At 38.5% G+C, this 23,424-nt stretch overlaps 3 protein-coding genes and 1 non-coding gene across 4 annotated transcripts in view; 2 read left to right on the top strand and 2 right to left on the bottom strand.

Annotated features, from left to right (window-relative positions):
• The window catches only part of LOC111335932 (uncharacterized), a 103,971-nt gene extending 86,702 nt beyond the window's left edge, over positions 1 to 17,269 (bottom strand). The window contains exon 1 of the mRNA XM_088732809.1: positions 17,038 to 17,269. Within this exon, the coding sequence (XP_088588935.1) occupies positions 17,038 to 17,242 (205 nt within the window). The 5' untranslated portion in view covers positions 17,243 to 17,269. The remainder of the gene's footprint in view (positions 1 to 17,037) is intronic.
• LOC148741028 (ficolin-2-like) lies at positions 102 to 3,578 on the bottom strand. The gene is made up of 3 exons (XM_088732987.1): positions 3,279 to 3,578; positions 2,405 to 2,812; positions 102 to 1,753 (listed from the first exon to the last, which is right to left on the bottom strand). The coding sequence occupies exons 1-3, from the start codon at positions 3,358 to 3,360 to the stop codon at positions 1,515 to 1,517; spliced, it is 729 nt and encodes a 242-aa protein (XP_088589113.1). The 5' UTR covers positions 3,361 to 3,578; the 3' UTR covers positions 102 to 1,514.
• On the top strand, positions 9,862 to 11,606 carry LOC148741029 (ryncolin-4-like). The gene is made up of 3 exons (XM_088732926.1): positions 9,862 to 9,967; positions 10,605 to 10,988; positions 11,096 to 11,606. Exons 1-3 carry the CDS (start codon positions 9,874 to 9,876, stop codon positions 11,398 to 11,400), a joined length of 783 nt encoding a protein of 260 aa, XP_088589052.1. The 5' UTR covers positions 9,862 to 9,873; the 3' UTR covers positions 11,401 to 11,606.
• On the top strand, positions 12,851 to 15,266 carry LOC111343042 (uncharacterized). Its single transcript, XR_015991610.1, has one exon. It is a non-coding gene; the product is annotated as an uncharacterized LOC111343042 (transcript).
• Positions 17,270 to 23,424: the final 6,155 nt, after the last annotated feature.

The following is a 23,424-nucleotide window of genomic DNA, read 5'->3' on the forward strand; positions in this document are numbered from 1 at the left end:
TGTCCGTGAAACAAATATTTTCCAATCAGGAATGTGACATGAAACTACTTCAGTGATGGGCCTGGTTTGTTCATCCCATTCAACACACAAAGAAAACAGCCTGAAATATGACATGCTTTTTATTACAATTCATCTATAAATTCATCTAATTTACCATAATATTGAAAAGGGTCGTTGATCTAATGTTGACTCAGCCATCATTGGCTTCGTTATGGTCCCATTTCAGAGGGTTTGTCAAGGAGAAAAAAGAAAAGAACTTACAAGAAAATTTTTATACAAGCAGGAGCCATAGGCTTCAGCTACAAGGCAGAACTTGAATATTAGTATCATCTCAAAACAAAGCAGAAAATTTACCTTACATGAGGTAACACTTTTGTTAACCTTCCAGCCCCCCCAGTTCTTTTCAGGTGACTTGAGCCGATGATCGAAAATAGCTTGTGGGGTGGGGGGGGGGGGAAATCTCGATGGGGTCAGTAATGCCTCTTAAGGCTATTAGTTGAATTTGAATTTGTTTTTCTTTCCGTAGCGATTAATAAGAAAAAAGATTTACGTCAAACTGTTTTTGGCAAACGGTTAAAATTTATCAATTTTTGCATCACTAGCCAAACTTTTTTCCGTGTAATCGTATTGAGACCATCTCATGGGGGGGGGGGGGGGGTAGTGGGGGTATTTTTTAACTGAAATGATGTACTACTAGAAATAAAAGGACTATCCCTAAGTTACTGGTCTCAATCAGACAAATTTTAAACGAGGTCTGAGTTCGCTACGCATCTCTCGCCTCGGTGACCCTTTCACTCCCATGAATGAGATATCAATTCTGTGACTATCTGAGATACATCTTATCATTTCAGCGGGGTCTAAGAATTTGGTGTCAAATCAAACTATATCCAAAATATGTTTTTCTCGGATCTTTTTTAGATGTAGCGATTTAGGGACTGACGAAAGTTTCCTTTAAGTCAATCCTGGAAGCAAAAGGTTTGAAAAAAATTAAACCTTAAAAGAGTTGTAAACAAGACAGCAAAGTAAAAAAAAAAAAAAAAGAGATTAATTCGGTCTGTAATCATACGGGTGATTGACAAAATCGGACGAGCTCGAAGCAGGAGTCCTATTTGTTTATCACGACTCGGTACGATTCTAGAGAGAATTGGACGACACAAGGCCTTATTACCATTTAATCAAAACAGTGACAAAATTCGAGAAAGAAACTAAACATTGGTCATGCGTTAGTGTGCGTTGTCTAAAACTACGCATTCTAAGGTGTAGTAGTTAAACCTACCAGATGACACTCATTGCTCTTGTTTACAGTGCCTCCCCCACCCCACCCTTGTTCCGAATCACCTTTTTCTTCCCTCGTATAAATGGCATGCCATTCATTTACGCCACAATCGAGTGTCTAAGACGACTATTTTATGAAGTTCCCACCTTTGGTCATCACATAGACCGACTCTTTCTTCACCGATGCCGTTTGCCTTTCTGGTCGATCAAGTGTCTAAGCCAAGTCTGAGCCGGAATGTTCATTTTGAAAGCGAAAATGCCACCGGTCTGATTTTCATTTCTGATGTTTCGGGAGTGCGGCTAGCATTGTGTTTATTAAAGAATCCCCAGTGAATCCCTCCCACTCTGTTTAGATTCGACGCCCCACTGCCGTTGACTGACCACCAGCCTTTTTCCATTTCTTTACAGTTATGATTTTGACCACAGGTGCTAAACTTAGAGCCATTATGAGCATTGAGAGAATCCTCAATAGTCGCATCTGTTGAAGAAGTAAAATCCTCTCATAAATGCTTTGAAACTTCAGCTCAATTTTTGTCACGATGCAAAAAACAAAATAGAAACAAGATATTCGCTAATTTCCGAAAAATGAGTGGGAAAAATAAAAGTAAAAGAAAAAAGCAAACAACCGTGAATTGTATTGTGATATCTGGCTCAGCCCTCGCACTACAGGTCAGATTTTCAGAACCTTTGCTGAGGTTCGGGAACTCGTTAAAGGAAATTCAATCATACGAAAAATATTTTTATTAGTGTAACATGCACCTAAATGTGTGCTGTACTGTACTCACAAAGTGCTTATTCTAGCGTGAAACATATCCAACGAAAATAATCGAGGTGATGTATTGATAAACAGGCCAGATGATGTTAAGTTTCGGATAACTGTAATGAGCTCTCCTAGTTACATTATTGGCACTTCTCTATCCTCAAGCTTTGATTTCAAAACGGAGTAAACCAGTCAAAGCTAGTCAAGTCCTGAGAATGATGAATCTTAATCTTTTTGTCTGTCGACTGAAATGCATTACAATCATTTTCTTTTTCCTTTCTCCACTGAGATATTTGTTTGCTTTCGTTACACTACTTCACTTATGGTCATGCAACGAATCTACTTGTCATTATTGTTTTGTTGACTTACTTGATAAGTGGCCAATGTTCAGCCGGTACTCTTCGCTTTCATTTGCAATTCCAAACCACCCATATTCCGCGTAAAAAGTTTTTTCAGAATCTGCGTAAACATTTTTTATAGGATCTACTCCCAGATCTACTCGAAGCTTGCTGTTTCTCTTCTTTCGAGTCAGCCGATGGATCTTATCCAGTCCGAGCCAAAATTCACCAGCCAGGAAACTTCCAAAACCATGTTTGTAGTCAGCCCAAGTGCGGTTGAAATCAACTGAACCACCTACTCTTCTCTGGAACGTTGTCCAGCCCCCACCGTCTGTTGTCTGGTCACAATACACATCAAAGGCGTCTAAGTGATCAGGTTTGATTGTATAAACACCACTGATTGTCTGGCCAGATTTGTGCAGATCAGCACAATTCGTAACTGTTGAAGAAAAATGCGAAACTCCCCTTCGTCAACTAAGTTGCTCGTAAGTGAGCAGAATGAGATGTCCTAATCTTTAATGCTAGAACAGTATTGGTCAAACGAAACTTATGAGAGAAAGAAGAAAGATAAAAGAATGATAAAGGACTATAAGGAAAAATACAGAACTTGAATAAAAAGAAATGAAGAAAGGAAAAAAGAGAAGAGTTGAGAGCTCAAATTGGAGGAAAAAAAACAAAACAAGGATCATAGATGAGAAAGGTGTTCCTTCCATCAACCACATCCTCGGCATGACCATCGTCTTTGACTAAATTAACTTTAAAATTAGTTTTAGTGCGAAACGGCTCCCACACGGATGATTAATTTGCCTACACAGCCTGTGCTTAGTAAAACAAATACAAATAAAGTGACACGAGCGTTAATTAAACTCTTTATCGAAATGGTTTGGGAAGGTAATCTTACTTACAATTACGCGCTGAAGATAAGATTGGAATCACCAACAGTAGTGTCCCAAACAACAATGTAGAAACTCTGAAAATGGAGTTCATCTTAGATAATGTGAAGCACTCTCTTCCTTTAAGCTACTAAAGGTTGTGACTGAAGAAACAACCGTATTTATAGTCAAGAGACTCCCCATTTGCTTTAGGATTGATTAGGTATTTGAGCAATTGCTGCAAAAGCTATTTTTATGTACAAAGGCTTGGTATTTGAAACATAATCATCAAAACTTAATAATGAAAGATTGTTGGGAAGTATCGGGATCGACACCACACCTTACCGTGGGCGATGTGTTAAAGCCGGAGTTCCTGTGGTGCAGTAGAATTTGTCATTCAAAATCAGGGGCTTCACCGATAGGAAGAATGAAACATCTTATGGGCAAAATTGATCTCAATTTGATCCTAAAACAATTTGTTCTTAGCGTTTGAAACCCTGATCATAACCAAGAAATTATGCATTGTCGGCCATTGTCAGAAGAATATTTCGTAATTAATAAGGGCGTGCACAAGAGAGTTGACAAATTTACCAGTGTTGCTGCTCAACAGTGTTTTTTTGCCGACATTATGGACATTATTTAATTTGTTATCATTGAGTTTTCGATTATTACTTCCCGTGCTAGATAATTTGAAATAGATCATCACCAATTATAATCTGCGTCATGGGGATCGAAGTTCTCTCAGTTTATAATCTCTTGTCGTTATGATGATTAAGATGATGAAGCTGCCGCCACGAGTTTTGCAACGCTGGTCTTTCCAGAGTTATGCTAAACGTGGGTGTTAAATCTTTTTAGTAGCTAGATACTTACCTAATTGCTAGAAAGATACCTTACCATCTATATAGTTATTTTGTTACCACTTTTGAAGAGTTGAGACCTCTCCTCCGGAAGTTTGAATAACACGAGCCGAAAAATGTTATTTCTTCCTAATAAAAAAAAAAAAAAATAACACTCGCACGAAGATAATATTACCCCCTTGACGTCTCACTTGACCGCCCAAGCAAAATAATGATTCAACTTAAGAAAATCATCAATATCGTTGTTCAAATCCAGTGGTGAATTGCTCCATATTTCGTTCCATGATAACAACTCCCGACAACTTGGGATTTTTTCCCTGCCGTAGTTTCTTTTCACCTAAAGCTAAACATGCAATTCATAAACATATTACAGATATTAAACATATCTTCTTAAGTGTGGTATGAAGTTCACTGAAGTGCTGTCCATGCAAGGTTATGTTTTTCATAAAGAATTTAATTAAAGGTATTTTTGATTGAAGCTTCTACTTGTTGGCTTTTGTAGCCATCTTTTGATCAAAAGGAAAGTCGTGCAGACTCGAACAGAGACTTCAAACAAAACTGTGTGATTTATCGATACAATTTCAGATATCAGGTTTGGACAGTTACGTTACTAAAACGTTTTGTTACAGCCATGCTGGACCAAATGAATTTGACCCGACTGCAGAGCGGAAGTGATTTAAAACTCTAAAGGTGCTCGGAATTAAATCACTTTATATCTTTAACATAACTTATAATGGTTGGGAACTATTTATGAATCTAAAGGGAGAGGTCAAAACAACCTCACAAGAAGCTGGATACTAAACATCTCCCTTTTATTTTCTTGAAAAAAAAAATTTATGTTGCTCAGTTCGGTGATTCGTGCGTTTCACGTCATTCTAGAGTTGGGCATGATTTCCGCTGCTGTCTCTGGAAGAGGGACCTGTGAGTGGGCTCACAAAATATTAAGTTACCAAGGGCAACATGGCCGGAATGTTTCAACTGTCATTCCAAGTTTAAAAAGAGATCAACTATTGGGTTATTGTAAAGCAGAAATATGATCCTTCTAACGTGCAAAAATGTGCAAAGTGTAATCTTACGAAAGCAGGATTTACTTAATAGGTAAATAAGGTAGAACAAAGCATTATGCTCACGTTCGAATTAAGGTATTTCCTAGAGAGGAAACTACATGCCTTTCCTCGCATTTCGAATCACGTAAAAACTAGCCACCAATATGTATATAAGCACTTTGATTTAGCAAATAAAGGTAGATGTAATCAGGACGAGAGTGTGTGTGTCTCTTCGTTGAGGACCCAAAAACCGGCCAAGTCTAGGGTAAAACACTGCAGTCGGCACTTATCTGTTGGCCACGAAACCTTCCCTGTTGTAACACAACATTTAGTGGGAAAGAATGAAATTACGTCGTAAGCTTGGCTGATCATGTTTTTGTTGCTATGAAAACTGAGGAAACAGCATCAGAATAAGAGTTTGAAAACACGAAGCGTACGAGGAAGAAAGAACATTCTGACATGAATTTCAAACGTTTTCCGTAGAATCTTTGAAATCTAGGTACGAGACAGAAAAAGTGATTGGAGCCATCCCAACATTCCTGAAAAAAAAAAAAAAAACGAAATAAGTTGATAGGGTAGGTTCTAAGTGTCAAATCCCGAAATTATAGAACATTTTTGCATGCTTTAATTAAGGGCAGAAGTCCAGAATAAAGCAACTTTGTAGGATACAGGTTGATGAGATACAATGAATATATGAAGTTCATATATTTTGAACTGCGGTATTAGATACGTATGATGCACGATCCTCGCAGTAGATAGCGCTATTTATGCAATAGCGAAAATCAGACCTGAAAAAAATCAGGCCTGTACGGGACTCGAACCACTGACCTCTGCGATACTAGTGCAGCGCTCTACCAATTGAGCTAACAAGCCAACTGGGAGCAGGCCGTTAAGTTGATTCGTAATAAACCCGTGAAAGTGATAAATGAGATACAATGAAATATATTAAGTTCATATATTTTGTACTGCGGTATTAGATACATATGATGCACGATCCTCGCAGTAGATAGCGCTATTTAAGCAATAGCGAAAATCAGACCTGAAAAAAAAAAAAAAAAAAAAAATACAAAATATATGAACTTCATATATTTCATTGTATCTGATTTATCACTTTCACGGGTTTATTACCTTTTATCCCTTACTTTTATTAGGACTCAGGACACGGATTCCAACCCTTCCGCTTTGGACGAAACCCTTAATTTTTCGGAGACAGTTTCCAGCTTCCGTGCGGATCGTAAATGTTTATCGTTTTTCTTTCACAAAGTTGTGTTTTAATGAATATCCCATTCAATTAATCTGTTTCACTAACACGAAATATTCCATCTAGGCGACGGATGTGAAAAGCCATAATTAGGCTCCCACGCGAAACGCTAAGGATGTGCCTTCGAAAATTGGCTTAATCTCAATAAAGGCACTCTAAGAAAAAAATTTCATAAATTGCTGCCGTTTAAATATTTTTTTGTTTAAATTCAAGTTAGCCCACTGGCCTCGCTTGAGATAATGTATTGTTTTGAATTTTGTACTGGAGAACGAGGCCAGTAGGGCTAATTTAAATTTAAACAAAAGAATATTAATCCGGCAGCCATTTATGAAAGTGGTCTATTGATCATGTTTAAATAAAAATTACATTACATTACATTTCATTCATCACTACTCTTTGAATATGCTAGAAGTTGCAATTCCCCCTGAACAAATTAAAGGTGAAAAATTTTCTTTCACAATAAAATTTTTCATTAATACAGCCAATGAAGGCGGGAAAGAAGATTATTTCATTCCTCGCCGACCCTCCAGCCCAACGGGCTTCGAAAACACAATTCTTAGTATAAATGTTTTGGTCCAACTCGCGCAGTGCTTTTTGCTAGAACGAAGATTGCTTTTGTTGTTTGTGCGTTTTACGCGGTTCTCTTCGTACGGTGCTCTTCAGTACAACAAATATTACTCTTTTTGATTATGAGAGCTATGTTTGCATTAGTGAACATTACTCAAGCAGTAGTGAAAACAAGGCCTGAAAAAAATTCAGGTCTGTTAGGGATTCGAACTCATGACCTTTGCGATACCGGTGCAGTGCTCTGCAACTGAGTTAACAAGCCAAGTGGGAGCTGGGATCCGTTTCTCGAAAGTCCCGGTAACTTAACGAGCTCGAAGCAAGTTTTAAAACCAAAATTTTGAGATTAGAGAAGTAAGTTCTGGCACTCTAACAAGTCCATTTTATTATTTTACTGATAGTTTTACTGCAGGATAATCAAAACTTTCGAAACTTCCACCTTGAAGGAAAACAGAACAACTTTACGGGCCCCTTAAGTTGCCAGAGCCTTCGAGAAACGACCTCTGGTCATTATGTTGGTTCGTAATACACCCGTGAGGTAATGAGTCAACGTCTGTGAATGCATGAAACTCACGTGTGTGAATTGAGAGCAATCGTCGCAGAAATGAACATTACTTAAGCAGTAGTAAAAATAAGGCCTGAAAAAAAATTCAGGCCTTGAGGGGATTCGAACCCCTGACCACTGCGACATCGGTGCAGCGCACGTGCTCTACCAACTTAGCAAACAAGCCAACTTGGAGCTGGTAATTACGTTGCTTAGGAATAAACCCATGAGGTGATAAGTCAACCTTTGTGAATATATAAAAATCATATAAGCAAACTACGGTCAAAGAAAAGGATTACTCTTTATATTTGTGCACTGCAAGCGGTGCATTTAGAACAAGGAATACTTTTGTTGTTTATGCACTTTGGGCGGTGCTCTTCATTACAGCAGAGATTACCCCATTTATTTGTACACTTCAAGCGGTGCTTTTCGAACTAGGAATAGTAGTACGAGGATCTCCTTGTTTGTACTCTTATTGCGGTGCTTTAGGAAAGAAGAATACCCTTATTGTTTGAGTATTCTTCGAGGTACTTTAACCGCGAGGAATACTCTTGTTATTAATGCAGTTTTTGCAGGACCCACTCAAATCGAAGAGTCGACTCACTAAAGCATGGCAAAAGAGACAAGTCAGATTCATGGATAGGCTGGAAAACTTTATGACTCGTGAATACATTGGACGACCGTACGAGTCGTGCGACTCGTGAATACATTAGACGATCCTTTACAAGCTAGCGCTGTGGTATTGAACCTGCATGTCCCACTTCTTTAATTGTTTCTTATTGTCTGAAATTTCCAAGCCTCATATTTGGAGTTCAAAGATCTTGCATAAATTCTTAAATGTTCTTTCTTTCCCTGTACGCCTCTCAGTGTTGGAAATAATTTATTTTGATGCTGTTTCCATCTCACATGAACGAAAGATCGGCAGAGCTTATAATGTACATGTTGTAAAGTTATGCATAGCGTGACAAAGCGTGACAAACAATTCTAAAGTAAGCTTTGATTACATAATTACAACCGGAAATATGATTTATGTGTAACCCTTTGTTAGAGTATTCGTGAAAATATTCCTACTACGTGTCGCAGAGAATATGGAAACTTGTACGTGTTTTCCGTCTAAAAACACGTAGGAACACTAGTTCCACAGGATCTACGAAAGTGTCCTCCCATATCTGTGAAATTGCGGATACGTGGTAATTAAGTTGTATATTCCAAGGGAAACTCGTATTATCTTCTGTATTTTGTATCACGTATGATTTAGCTACCATTATGTATGTAAGAACCTTGATTCAAGCAATAAAGTAGATTGTAAAACAGTTGAGTGTCCTGCACCCCGTGTGCGACCTCGCGTTAAACCCAACGCTTGCCTAAGCATCGAAACAGCTCGACGCTAACCGACCCTCCGCGGAAATTATACTACATACACATTCTTGTTAACTGAATAATGAAATTATGTCAAGAGCCATAACTTACATATTGTTCGGAAAATGAACCCACGCTCCGCTCTCTCTTCTCGAGGTAGCGGCGAAAATAAAGCCCAACTACATAGATAAATTAATTCAATGAATTAGTAAAATGAAAAGCGTTCGTTGATACGTGAAAAAGATCCGAAGGTTCACAAAGAAAGGAGCGATGATCTGGGCGATTATCTTAGTGCAAATGATCATTTTGCTTCGGTGGGCAAGTGAGACGTGGACGTTTTGTTTTTTAATTTGTTTGTGTATTTTTTAGGAAGAAATAATATTTTTGGGCTGTAAATTGCCGCTACGCAATCAAATCAATTTATAGTTAGAGACTTAACCCTTCAGTTGTGACGTCACTACGGTCTTTGTAGCCATTGGGTAAATATTTAGCAACTAAAATTAGATACTATTCACCTTGGTAATGACGCTCGTGCGTTGGAAAACTCGTTACGACGGCTAGTTTGTCTTTTTGTTTGTTGTTTTTTTTTAAAGCCCTGTGTGCTTGACTTTTCACGCGAGAAGATCTTCTAAATGACCGACAATGCTCTATTTCTCGATTATGGTCTAGGTTTCAAACGCCAAGTGCTGTGTGCGGGATGAGGTTGCGATAACTTTTTCTCGGAATTGATGTTGTATCCTGCTTAAGAATTTTCAATGAAAAAATATGCTTTAGCACATCACCCACGCGAGTAGGTGTGTGGTACTGAAAACTTCGTAATGTGTTTCTGATCCGAGCCTTGATAAAAAAAAAAAAAAAAAAAAAAAAAAATAGCTTTCAAAGAAATAGCAGAAAGGGTAAGGGTGATCCCTTAAATATAAATACCAAATACCGGTGTTTCTTCAGCCTGTCACTGTTACATATTACAACCGTTAAAGCGAGAGCTTCTTCTTATAAGATGTCTTCTGTTTCCAGACATTCTACTTTGCTGTTTGGGGCAATACTGTTTGCGATTCCAATCTTATCTTCAGCGCATGGAGTCTCGATTAGATGTAAGTAAGATTACCTTCCCACACCATTATAATAAAGAGCTAAATTATCACTCGTTTTATTATCTTTGTATCATTCTAGTTAACTGCAGGCTGTGTAGTGTGTGAAAAATACGCAAAGCGCGTATCATTCTTGTCGCTGAATACGGCTAAAGTAAAGTTTACTCGAAAAACGATCGTCAGCGGAAGATGGGGTGGACTCACATAAGTCTGTTCCGTTTAAAATACTATTGGAGAAAACACCTTAGCGGCATAACTCTTAGCCGGGTACAAGAGGGGTAACACTGAAGTGCCTCGCAGAGCTAATTCTTCCTGTTTAGACAGCCAACCTAATGTTCTTTTACCGGGACACTTCTGAAGTGAGAGGAAGTTGTCTCAAAATCTCAACTGCAACATGTGCTGTCTAAAAGCTTGCCCACTTGTATCGAATTGTTAAAATGCCAACCCGTTGTCGAAGGTATTGGATTCTCAAGGTCAACCAAACATAACCATTAGCGAAACAAATGTAAGTTTTGCGCACATGGTTTCTTTTTTTTCTTTCATTTTGTTTCGCCGAATACTGTTATTGTATTAAAAATTATCTCATTCTGTTTACTTGCGTGCAAATTAATTGAGAAAACTGACTTTGTTTTCGACATAGTCAAGAATTGTGCTGAGTTGCACGAGTCTGGCCAGACAATCAGTGGTGTTTATACAATCAAACCTGATCATTCAGATGCCTTTGATGTATATTGTGACCAGACAACAGACGGTGGGGGCTGGACAGTGTTCCAGAGAAGAATAGATGGTTCTGTTGATTTCAACCGCACTTGGGCTGACTACAAGAATGGTTTTGGAAATTTCCTGGCAGGTGAATTTTGGCTCGGACTGGATAAGCTCCACCGCTTGACTCGAGAGAAGAAAAACAACACGCTTCGAGTAGATCTGGGGGTAAATTCTACCAAAGTTGTTTACACAGAATATGAGTGGTTTGGAATTGGGAACGAAACAGCTAAATACAGGCTGAACGTTGGCAATTTTACAAGTAAGTAAAAAAAGAAACAAGTAGAATAGATTTTTCTATATTTTTATCGTGATAACAACTCAGCTGAGGTTCGAAGAATTTATTAGTGGATCTTACTTCCTTAACAGAAGCGACTGTCAACGATTCTCTTAGTGCTCATAACAGCTCTAGGTTTTGCACCTGGGATCGAAAGCACCATCACTGCACTGAAAAAGGAAGGGAGAGCTGGTGGTTCAACGACATTTTTCTTTCAAATCTAAAAGGACTTTATGGATATAACGGAGAAGGAAAGACTCACTGGGGATTTTTAGATCCTAATGATGCTAACTGCGCTCCCAAAACATCAGAAATGAAAATCAGACCGGTGGTATTTTCGAATTCTCAGAGGTTTTCGAATAAACATTTCGACTCAAGACTTTGCTCAGACACATGATTGACCAGAAAGGCAAACGTCATTGGCGAGGAAAGAGGTTAAGACTAGGACCAAAGATAGAAAGTTAAAAAAATAGTCGACTTAGACACTTGATTGAGGCATAAGTGAATAGCATGCCTCTTATACAGAAAAAAAGTGATTCGAAGTAAAGGTGGGGCGGGGAGGCGCTGAAACATGATCTTCGCCTTGAACGTCGAAGAAAAGGTGTAGTTTTAGACAAGTCAATAAGTGTGGAGTAATTTATATTTGACCATTATACATGAGATTTCAAGTTTTGTAATAAATTGCTTAAACCCAAGAGTAACATTTGATCGTGAAAACTGATTGTCCGGGTTAGGGTAATCCTGAGAAGGACTGTTGCCTCTGGTTGCCATCAGAATCACTTGACACTTGACTCTGCTATATCCTGCATCTCGAGATCTTAGTGAGTGAAAACTATCTTGGATAACCTGTTATTACTGTATACAGTGAAAGCTGACGCCTATTGGTCTCTGTTACATTTTTGGTAACGGTATTTACTTGATCTTATGCATTATTGCGCCCAGTAAAACCGCAGGCTCATGCTTAGATGTCAAAAAGGAAACACCGAGGAAACACAAAGGAGCTTGAGAGGACCACGCATCATTAGTACACAATTGTGCCTCGCACCGTCCAGATATCAAAATGTATATAAGATTTCGCTAGCGTGGCTACTGTTAATTATTGCTATTGTTCACTTTAAGTCACCTTGGGATTTACTTTACGCATCCAGCCGTTTGATTGACAGCAGCTGAAATTTGCAAAGTGACTCATGTATCCTCAAAGCTTTACCTGCTGATCAATCACGACCCAATAGTTCAGGTTCCATATGCAAATAATTATGCAAATAATTATGCTGCCCGCTGATTAAATGCGCACTGCAAGTACATGTCGCAAAAGACAATAGCATTCTGGGCGATGAAATATTGTTAGTAAAAGAGAAAAAAAAATTTCTTTGTTAGAGGAAAGTTAAAAAAAATAAAAAGAAGAGGAGGAGGCAGAGCATGTGGATAGAACGGAAGGCTGGAAACGATTTCCAAAAACAGAAGAGTTCCGTCGAAAAACGAAGGGTTTGAGTCAGAGTCCTGAATCCTAATGAAAGTAAGGGATAAAAGTCCTTCATCATCAAGTCTTTACAAAGAAGAAGAATAGAGGAATATTTCTTAAGGAAAAAATGTCTGCTAAATCATGGGAACTCTACCTCATGCGGGCAAAGAGTAGGTTAATTCGTATAATTAGCCTAAATGTGTACTACGCTATCCGGACTTAGGTGTGGTTAAAATGATAAGCTGATTGCGTTCGATGAATGCCAGAGCAAAGATTGCGTCATTCCTATCGCGGGGTCCCGAGATCAGTTCAAGTCTGTCACGCGCATTTCTTAACTTACTTTATTAACAAATAATTTTTCATTATGAATCCCTTAGATGGTATGATTTAGTGTTTTACAATCTCGGATTCTGTGACCCTTCCATTTGAGAGCTCCAAATTCCGTCGATATTTTCATTTCTCCATAGCATAGAGCTGAATATATTTAGCGGTGGAAAAATGCTAGCTATGTCAACATAACCTTCTTTAATGATTATTTTGACGTGTACCTTTTTTGTTGTCATAACAGAAAGCTTCCTACACAAAAGAATATGTAAACATCCGTTTGGATTCTAGCAGTAAACTAGACGCATAGCTGCGTGAACTCGGGCTTTCAAAATCGCACATCTGGAGTTATCGTTAGGAGACTGCCATATTGCCATTGTAACTGTGACTGTCGTCGCGCAATTTCGTCTTTGCCGGTCATGACTAAGTCTATTTGTGTTTATTTTTGTCTGCTGGAGTGTCATGAATGTTGCTATATTGGTACCAGATAACAATCAAAATAATATACTACCATATAGGAGTAGGGTTACTACAGATTCCAAAGGTTGAAATCCAAGGACTTTTCAATGACTTCGAAGGCCAGGTTTTACAAAATTGAAGGACCACTTTTGGAAAGGTTTGCATAAGCAGTTTTGAAATAATTTAATATCATTTCTCAGCTTTTCCACGAAAGTACTGTAATTTTCAACTTGAAAATTGCTTAAGAAAAAGTATTGCAAAAATCAAGCTCTAGTCCTCAAATTCAAGTACTTTCAAGGCCTTGAATTTTTTACTTTTAAATTAAAGCATCTTAAAGGACTTTCAAGACTTTTAAAACCTTGAGTAGGTAATGTATTTGCCTTTAACTGGAAGGAGAGGGGAGTTTTTCATCTATCATTGGTACCGAGTCATAGTTTGTTGCCAAATGATCACCCATTGGGAGTTGTCAGAAATCAGTAGATTAAAGCAATATTATTGTTCAGTAGTTCATATCGTTTTTAATTGAAAAATCTCTGTATATTGAATATTTTTGATGGCCGCAACAAGTGAAGCAGTGCTAGTTACAGTTTTAGTATAGTCAATTGGAGGTATTTGACTTTCATTAAATACCAAGAGGGAATACACATATTTTGACCTTTTTGGGGGTTTAAAATGATACATGTCATACAAAAAACTGAAAACCACATAAAAAACCCTGTACATTCACTATTACTTCTTACAAGATTTTCGAGGATTGATTTGCCGTCAACTGAATCAGACAATATTCCTTCACTGTGATCACTTTTAAGATCTGAACTTACTTCCGTTTGACAAACATCAACAGTTTTTGGCAAATCATCTGACGGTAAATTCTTGTTTAAAGATGAATTTTCATTTAATCTTTTGCCATACTGCAATAAAATAACATTAGATGAGATGTTTGAATTCCAATAACTACATGATTTTATTACAGAGTAGCAGAGTGAATAGGTGTGGTCAGCGGATGTTGGTCAAGAGGGTTGTGATTTTCGAGCTCTGCTAAGTTTCTTTATATTCTTTGGTTTTTTCTTATTTTTGTATTCTATTTTTATTGTGTGCCCTTTCATATAACCACTGTGCAATGCCTGGGTCATTTGCGGCTTTGAAGAAGGAGAATAACATACTTAAAGCGCAACTATCGTCAATGTCGGACGAGGTAGCTAGATTGAAGGAGTTGATACAGCGACATAGCGGCAGAAGCGAAGAAGTTCTGCCCAGCGAAGAAGGTGCCCAATGTGTAGAGTTCTTGAGCAAGAAATACGACGACTTCCATCTCTTTAGCGGCATGGCCAAGGACGAACTCCAGCGACTAAGCACCAAACTCGAAGAGCTGAAAGCCAAGGTAGATATTATTGGAAATGCTATTGACGAAATTCAAGAATATAGTTTCCAGTACGTATAATGTAAAAATTGTGGGAGTGCCTGAGAGGCTGCAAGATGAATCCGCAGACTCGATAAGCAAGCTTTGCCTAAACATTTTTAAAGAAACGGGAACTGATGTATCGATGTATGACATTGACACCGCCCATCGTGTTCCCAGCAGGAATAATAATGGCAAGCCAAAGCCGATAGTTTGTAGATTTGTCAGGCGTTTAGCCAAAGAAAGCGTCATGAATCATCGTAAAGATGCATGCAAATTGGACCCGGCTTCCGTTGGACTCCCTGAGGATGCCTCGTTAAGCGCGGTTAGAATTTTTGATCATTTGTCACCCCGAATGCAAACAGTCCTGTTCGAGGCGAAGAAGTTTAAAGAACAGCATTATTACAAGTACTGTTGGTCAAAGGGCTCCTTTGTTTATTTACGGAAAGATGCTACGTCTCGAGCCACAGGCAGCCCAAGCTCACTACTAGAAAAGCGGACGTGACTCTTACCGTGTTGCGCAACGTTTTATATTTATAAAGGTTTGTATGGGATGTTATCGGTTTGCCTTAAAAGAGAGAAAAAAATGTCTTGTTTTGAAATAAATGGGCTTACCTTATTGCTGTGTTGTTTTCTTTGTTGATTCCGAGCGTCTCTGGCCATTTTGAAGCGTTTTCGGCGAGTTAGCGCTATGTTGGTGTTCAACTGCTAAAAGAAAGACAAGGCCGGAAACCTATTTTAGAAGTGTCCGTCGCCCGAAGCGAACAATTCCGCCAAAAAATTACCACCAGTCTCGATTCCTCCAGAAAATCAAAGCAGAGATGTTGCAGTTTCATTTCCATTCACTCGATTCCCAATTCCTCCCACAGATCTTTTGTGGGAGGAATCAACATCGAATGGAAATGTGTGATCAAAACAATGCGGTCTTGACAAAACCTCTCGAGGGGACCAAGGGAGCTAACTGGTTTGTTTGTCGACTGCAGGTCGCTGGCTAGCCTCGCCGGGCTTATTTTTGTTACCCAACATACTGTGCGATCGGCCAATGGGCCCGCAAATGTTTCAAGCAGCCAAATTCGAAATTGGAAAGCCGATCGATCTGGAGATAAAAGCATCGCTAGTGAAAGATCTGTGGGAGAAATTGGGAATCGAGTGAATGGAAATGAAACTGCAACATCTCTGCTTTGATTTTCTGGAGGAATCGAGACCTCTTAAGCTTTCAGAACATATTTTAATTTAGTGGTTTCAGTTTTAAAGAATCTGTGTAGAGATTTTCATGACCGCGAAACTTGAAAACTTCCACCCAAGGTTTTAAATTTGAACCCATCTTTATCTTTTCAACACAGAAACTGTGACTCTAGAGTACTGTATGTTAGTCAAGCTTGAATTCATGAATAAAATAGTATAAAGTAGGACAGGTTGTTACACTTCACACCTAGTTGCTGTTTCAAATATTGTGGGTTTGGGATACTTTGAAGAAAATAGAATTAAAATAGACTATTTAATACCTATTTTGCAATGGATTAGAATCCACCTCAAAAATAGAAATGAAACAGTCTATTCTATATCTATTTTGCAATAGGTCAACATTTACTTTGATAAAATAGGGTTGTGATAGCCTATTTTTTTCATATTTTTCAAAGGAAATGGCGTTAGCATGTCCTATCAGCAGAAAACAGAAATAAAACAGACTATTTAGTCACTATTTTAATGATGTAGAAAATAAAATATGATTAAAATAGTCTGTTTATCTGGTTATTTTTCCGCTCATTTTGAGAAAATAGAAATAAAATACACCACCTTGTTCAACCTTGCCTTAAAATATGGTTACAATAGTGGCCCTATTTTCCCTTTCAGGTAAAATAGGAATAAAATATAAGTCTGAGAAAATAAAATAGTACAAAAAGCATTAAAATAGACATTAAATAGAAATAAAATAGGTTTGTTTTCGTAAGGGTATTCAGGAAGACCACCATTTTTGGCTCATGTAGTCATTCCATGAGGTGTGCGAGGCAACTGCATGGCCTTTTATCACTCACTCACTCGATTCCGATAGATATATTCATTAATTAAAATTGGATTAAGCATTGAACTCCAATCTCCTCTGCTACACTACACGCTTATCCAAATCATCCATGAGTCGCCCCACAGGGGCCTTTGGTTTAAAAAGGCACCAGTACTCTCTCTCTAACTCAGTGCAAGCCACCGTAACACTTGCAGAAATGTGCTCCACGCAAGAGAGATAGCCATGATACACTTACGGATTACTCGAGATTCAGTTGGGATCGGAATGAGGAGTTCTAGAATGTTTACTAAAATTATTCATCTATTGTGCGTGGCAAATATTCGGCCGTGCCTTGAAAATTTTACCAAAACTGGAAGGGAAAACCTACTTTTCAGGCTTGCGTTGTCAGTGCAAGGTCGCTCATTTTCTTCCTTTTCCTCCTCTTCGTACTCTTCATCGTCTTCTTCATCTTCAGAAGACAACTTGTCGACTGCATTAGCTGTAACTCGGAGGGCCTCGCGAATGCGCTGTATGTCATCCACAAGAAGCTCTCTTTCACTTTCATCACCTTCATCTGACTGGAGAGTACTCATATCAGTTTCTTTCCAAGCTTTATTGTCTGCAATGCGTTGATAAAATGAGCTGAAGTCTCCATCTTAACAGTTGTTTGAAAATGACAGAACGAACCGGTTACGTCCAGGCAGCCATATTAGAAACAACCTCACTTTCATGGTGCAAAAGAAATGTGGGTAGGTACGAGTAGTGGTACATGAGTATTTGTTGTTTATTTGGGGACCACGTACGAACTGTACCTTTGTCTGGGAGGGTGCTAAGGCAGAACCAGATGACAAATGACTATTTTTGGCTTTTTTGTCTTTTTAACCGCGTTAAAAGAATTCTTATTCTAGTTTGTGCAACATGAGCTGAAACCTTCCCGCAGAGAGAAGACGAAGGAGGGAGGGGGGTAGGGCTTGGTTGCTTTTTAAACCTGTTACCAGTCCTTTGAAGCCTTTGTGTTAAATGAAAATTTGTGAAATTTTTAAGAATTATACGGTGGTTCACAAGGGTCATCCACCTGCAAAAATTATAACGGGCTCCTCGTCAAAGAAAACATCATTCAGAAAATTGCATAAAGTGGCGTGCGTTACGATGATTTATTTAAAAGATCTTTACAACAACGGTGGGAAGGAAGCACTTGTCGCCATTCTTAGCAAATCGCCAATCGCGTGGATCAGCTCCACGAGGAACAAAACATCCTGACACTGCACAAAATAATCCAGCACTTTGAAGGTAAATAAAGCAGCAGCCATTTCCAGGCGCAATCCACCCAGAAGGTAAACCTACGGTGGCCGAGAAAGCTCGACGCAAACAAAAAAATATACTGCAGCAAATAAAAAATATACTGCAGCAAATAAAAAATATACTGCAGCAAATAGAAAATATACTACAGTAAATAAAACATAGGCATGCTACGCATGCAGGAGTTATTTTTTTTGAGATACGTAGGTTGAAATAGGACACTATATAACTGATGCTGGTGTCTGAATAATTGTGGGCAAAAATAAACTGCATTGGTACAACGCTTCCTATAGTCCCCTCCACAGCCCTAATTTGAACTTGTCACGCAACACACACACACTCTCTCTCTCTCTCTCTCTCTCTCTCTCTCTCTCTCTCTCTCTCTCTCTCTCTCTCTCTCTCTCTCTCTCTCTCTCTCTCCAAAATTGCATGATGAGACCAAACAACGACCTGCTCGTAGGTTAAAATTGTGGTTATTGCCGTTCCTTCGTCAGAGACAAAGTCCTAGTTATTATTCTGACCATTAAGGGCCAGAATCAGAAATTCTGTTTGGTTTTTCCTGTGCAAGAAAATGCACAATAGCGTGCAGTTTTTAATTGGCGTAAAGTAAAGTGGTGGCATTTCCAGGGAACGAGGTTGAGTTTTAGCATCGAGTGTCAGTCAGATTGGAAGTACTAGCCGCGCATCAACGATAACCTTGTTACAGTTTATACTCATCTTTCGAGTGAACTTAAATATATTTATTTAAAGTACAAACCTAATACTGTGAATCACTACAATTGTTAAAGTACTGATGAAAACAACCCTTGGGAACAGTAAAATTTTTGGCCGATTGTTTAATTCGATTAATTAAAACAACCATCTTATGCAAACATTGGCGATTGAAACCATCCGTAAATAAATATTGCGAACAAAACAATTGTACTTCTCTGACTAAAAAAAAAACTTGTGGAAGTCACTGCCACATACCTTTAATTTCAATCAGTCAAAAAACTTGAGGTCTATAAAATGCCTTCTGTGACACATCGTTCCGAGGCAAAAAAAACTTCAAAGGTTTGTTATTAGATGTAAACAAGAGAAATCCTTGTAATTAAAGTCATCGCGTTCAAATGCAAATTTTATTGAGTGATCCCGCCTTTCCTCCGGCGATTTTAGTAATTCCAAATTGTCATGGATGGCATCAACTTGTTCCGAAATCTTAGTCTCCATAAAGGTCGGCACAGACGAGGGGACTAGTCCCTGCGACTAGTCCGCGCGACTAGTCCCGGCGACAAGTCTTTGAAGGGTTTACACCAGAGGACCGGTAGCAGGGACTAGTCCCTTAAGGCGTTCACACGAGGGCACTCAATTGCACAAGAACATAAGAAAATTAAGAGGCAAAAGATGTTTCTTAGTCTGGTGCGTTACACGAAAACAATGAAAATTTGGCAACTTTTCATTGTAGCACTATTAAACATCAACGCAAATGAACTGCACTTATTCAGTCGGATTATTCATGCTTTTACGTGTTCCGTTTCTGTTTTTGTTTTTTTTTATTTTTAAGAGACACAGAGTAAAATAGGGTAAACATTCCATCAAAACGGCTCCAAGACATCTGTATATGTTTACAAAACTAGAAATAGTTTTTTATTCTTCAGTTGTAGAAATCTAGAATTCAGGGAAATTCATAGAAACTGCAATGTTTTCAAATACCGGAAGTCACGCATCATACTGACCCGTGATTGGCTTATTTACCGTTTAGTCGCAGGGACTGGTCGCACAAACAGTTCACACGAAAGGACAAACATTTGTTTCATGCGACAAGTCCCTGCGACTGGTCGCATGAATTCAAACCAGTTTGAATTCATGCGACCAGTCGCAGGGACCAAATTTTGGTCCCTGCGACCACAGAAATGTGTAGTTCACACGAAGGGACTAGTCGCATGAAACCGGTTGCTGGGACTAGTCCCTGCGACTAAACGGTAAATAAGCCAATCACGGGTCAGTACGATGCGTGACTTCCGGTATTTGTAAACATTGCAGTTTCTATGAATTTTCCCTGACTTCTAGATTTCTACAACTGAAGAATAAAAAACTATTTCTAGTTTTGTAAACATATACAGATGTCTTGGAGCCGTTTTGATGGAATTTTTTACCCTATTTGACTCTGTGTCTGTTAAAAATAAAATAAAAAAAAAAAACAAAAACGGAACACGTAAAAGCATGAATAATCCGACTGAATAAGTGTAGTTCGTTTGCGTTGATGTTTAATAGTGCTACAATGAAAGTTAGCAAATTTTAACTGTTTTCGTGTAACGCCCCAGACTAAGAAACATCATTTGCCTCTTAATTTTCCTATGTTCTTGTGCAATTGAGTGCCCTCGTGTGAACGCCTTAAGGGACTAGTCCCTGCTACCGGTCCCCTGGTGTAAACCCTTCAAAGACTTGTCGCTGGGACTAGTCGCACGGACTAGTCGCAGGGACTAGTCCCCTCGTGTGTGCCGACCTTAACTCTCCACGTTAACAAACCATAAAAAGCACTCGACAGCGATTTTGCTAAAACAGCAAATCCCTCAATTCGAACCAATTCAATTCAATCCGCTGATCCACAAATCCGGCCCAAATATAGGCTCAGTGTAGCTTCCTGTTCAGTGACAGATGGTTGCCTCAAAACACTCTTCCATATAATTTTGCAGTGGAAAGCTCTATTTTATCTCTTACAGCCTCTGGACAAAGATACTTTCCGGTCTCCATTCTTCGAACTATTGAAAGTAGATTGAACCAAGAGAAAGTATCATTCTTCAAAGGATAATAAAGTGGGCTACTTGATTGGTTGTTGCCTATCTGGACTTTGCCCTTTGCGTGCGAAATACGTGATAAAATGCAGGTTGTTTACAGGAAATTGACACGCAATGGGGTAAAGTCCAGGTTAGCTATAAGCGAATTTTATTGGTAGAAAACGTCTAAGCACGTGAGGGTTGCGTGGAAAATTAACCGAACGTATCATTCTGTCCCTTGTGAAATATTTTTCATTGAAGTAGATTTATGTCATAAAATTGGCGTTGTTTACTGGAAAATGGCTTTTCATCTAAGAAAATCTAATCCATACTGGCGAGTAAAAAGTAACACGCAATTGTAACGGGAAAATATCGTTTAAACAATATTTAATTCATGGAGGACTTTCTGAAGTAAAGAAACGGATATGTAACATGGCAGTCGACGCAGAAAGTAAATGTAACTTGGTGGTCGTTTCAACCGCTGCTAAAAGAACAACCATATGGCAAAAAAAAGATTATCAATCAAATATGAATTACGCAAATATCTTGCGCAAGATTTACCAGAGTCAGTAAAACTAGCCTTTCCGAAACAACACGCTATAGCGCTACATTTGTGTTAGGCCTCCAGCTGACGGTGTGTACGTCGTAAGTGAAGGAGCGGTACAAAAAAAAAAAATGCACGTTTTAACTCGCTAATCGGTAGAAAAAGTTCCCTGACGACCTTTCAAATCCAGACAGATCATAGCGATAAAATCCTCACGAAGGACATGAGCCATTACACTGAATAGATGCTCTTAAAACTCTTGTAGATGTCATCTTACCTCGTTCCTTGAGCGAAATTCAAAACTGCAATCGCTGATTAACTCATATATAGCAATGAAATATCCTCAAGTTGCTCTTATCAACATCTGAAGTAATATTTGATTCAAAATTTTTCTTATGTTCCACTCAGTCTCCTTCAGAAGGAAGAATAAGCATAGTCGTACAACGATCACAACTCCACCACTTTCCCAACACGACTGTTACATTTCCTTAATTCGCGAACCGCTCTCTCCGACTCAAGCGTTGATTCGCTGAAATTTGAAGACCTGTCAAACCACAAATTAGCAAGAACGCTCTGATTGGAGCGTCATCGAAAAATACTACAATCTTATTGGTTTGTGATACACCAAAAAATTTGGCCAATCACATTGCGTTGAGATACACCAAAAAAAAGATGCGCCAATCAGATTGCTTAGAGATACACCAAATTGCGTTGATCAGATTACACTACACCACAATACACCAATCTACACGCTAACATATAGTTTTTTTTTTTAAAAAAAATAACTCAAAAATATACTGCGGCAATTAAAATATACTGCAGCAAATAAAAATAATCAAAACGCAAAGAAAAAAAGGACCGCAGCAAATAAAAAAATGCAATGCAAACAAAAAATTCTTCAGCAAATAAACTATGCCACTCAAACAAAAAAAAGAAAACGCAAACAAGAAAGTTGGAACGCAACGCCAAGGAAGACTGGGTAATAGTTCGTAGTTTCCCACCAAAACAGCGTGAAATGGAACTCGTTTTTGGTTATGGACGAAAGCGATCTGCGTAGGATTATAGAAGATTACTTTCATCATGGGCATGAAAATAGAGTTATTATTGATTTTTTAAAGGAACAGCATGGTACTGTCATAAGTTCGCTGCAGAACATTGTTTCGGAACGGCGAACAAGCAAAGGATGAAACGAGTGTTGGCGGGAAACTAAGAACTATTACCCAGTCTTCCTTGGCATTGCGTTCCAATTTTTTTGTTTGCGTTTTCTCTTTTCTTTGTTGTTTACGTTGCATATTTTATTTGCTGCAGTATTTTTTGTATGCGGCGCATTTTTTTATTTGCCGCGGTACTTTTTTTTCTTTGCGTTTTTATTTTTTTATTTGCTGCAGTATATTTTTTTATTTGCTGCAGCATATTTTTTATTTGCTGCAGTATATTTTTTGTTTGCGTTGAGCCTTCTGGGCCACCGTATAAACCTCTCTTGGCAAAATAAAGCTCTTTAGAAGAGCGCGAACGACGTTCGGCGAAATAAGACGTCCAAAACCTCGTGGCGTCCGTGGCAAGTGTCGTGGCGTGACACAAATGTTGCTCATGCGCAATTGCCCATCTTGTCGAGTCGAAGTTTTCGGAAATTTGAAACTTTAGACTGACGTATTTCCGTTTCCGCTCGGTGAATTTTTTTTATTTTTGCAAGTTAACTTTGAACGGCTCTATGCGTGTTTCACAAAAATTCGAAAAAATTCTTTCAGAGGGAAAAAAAGTTACGGATGAATTCTAAAAAAAGGCCTCTTTTCTTAAACTTTCTGACAGAATTTTTTTAAACTTAACAGTCAAGTAGACCAAGACAGTCAAAGGACGCATGCAAAATCTAAAATAAATTCACCGTCCAGTTTTTAAGAAAATTCAAGTCAAGTCTAATTTTGGACCCAGCATTGCAACCCAGCAACGTTGCCATGGCAACGAATTTTTCAAAATTTTTATAACAGACTCTTCAATAATATCTTTATTTCAGGGGAAAATGTGATCGCAATTCGTTAAAGGTAAGCTTCGTAATTTTAGTTTAAATATCTTAAATCAGAAAAGTGAAAACTATATCCAGCCTCCTTAAGAAACAAGAGGGATGAGCTGTGACCCAAGAAGAAAACAAGTTGGCCGTGTTTTTTTTTTAAGTATCCTC

The sequence above is a fragment of the Stylophora pistillata genome, chromosome 1 (assembly GCF_964205215.1).
Source record: "Stylophora pistillata chromosome 1, jaStyPist1.2, whole genome shotgun sequence".
In the NCBI taxonomy this organism is placed as follows: domain Eukaryota; kingdom Metazoa; phylum Cnidaria; class Anthozoa; order Scleractinia; family Pocilloporidae; genus Stylophora; species Stylophora pistillata.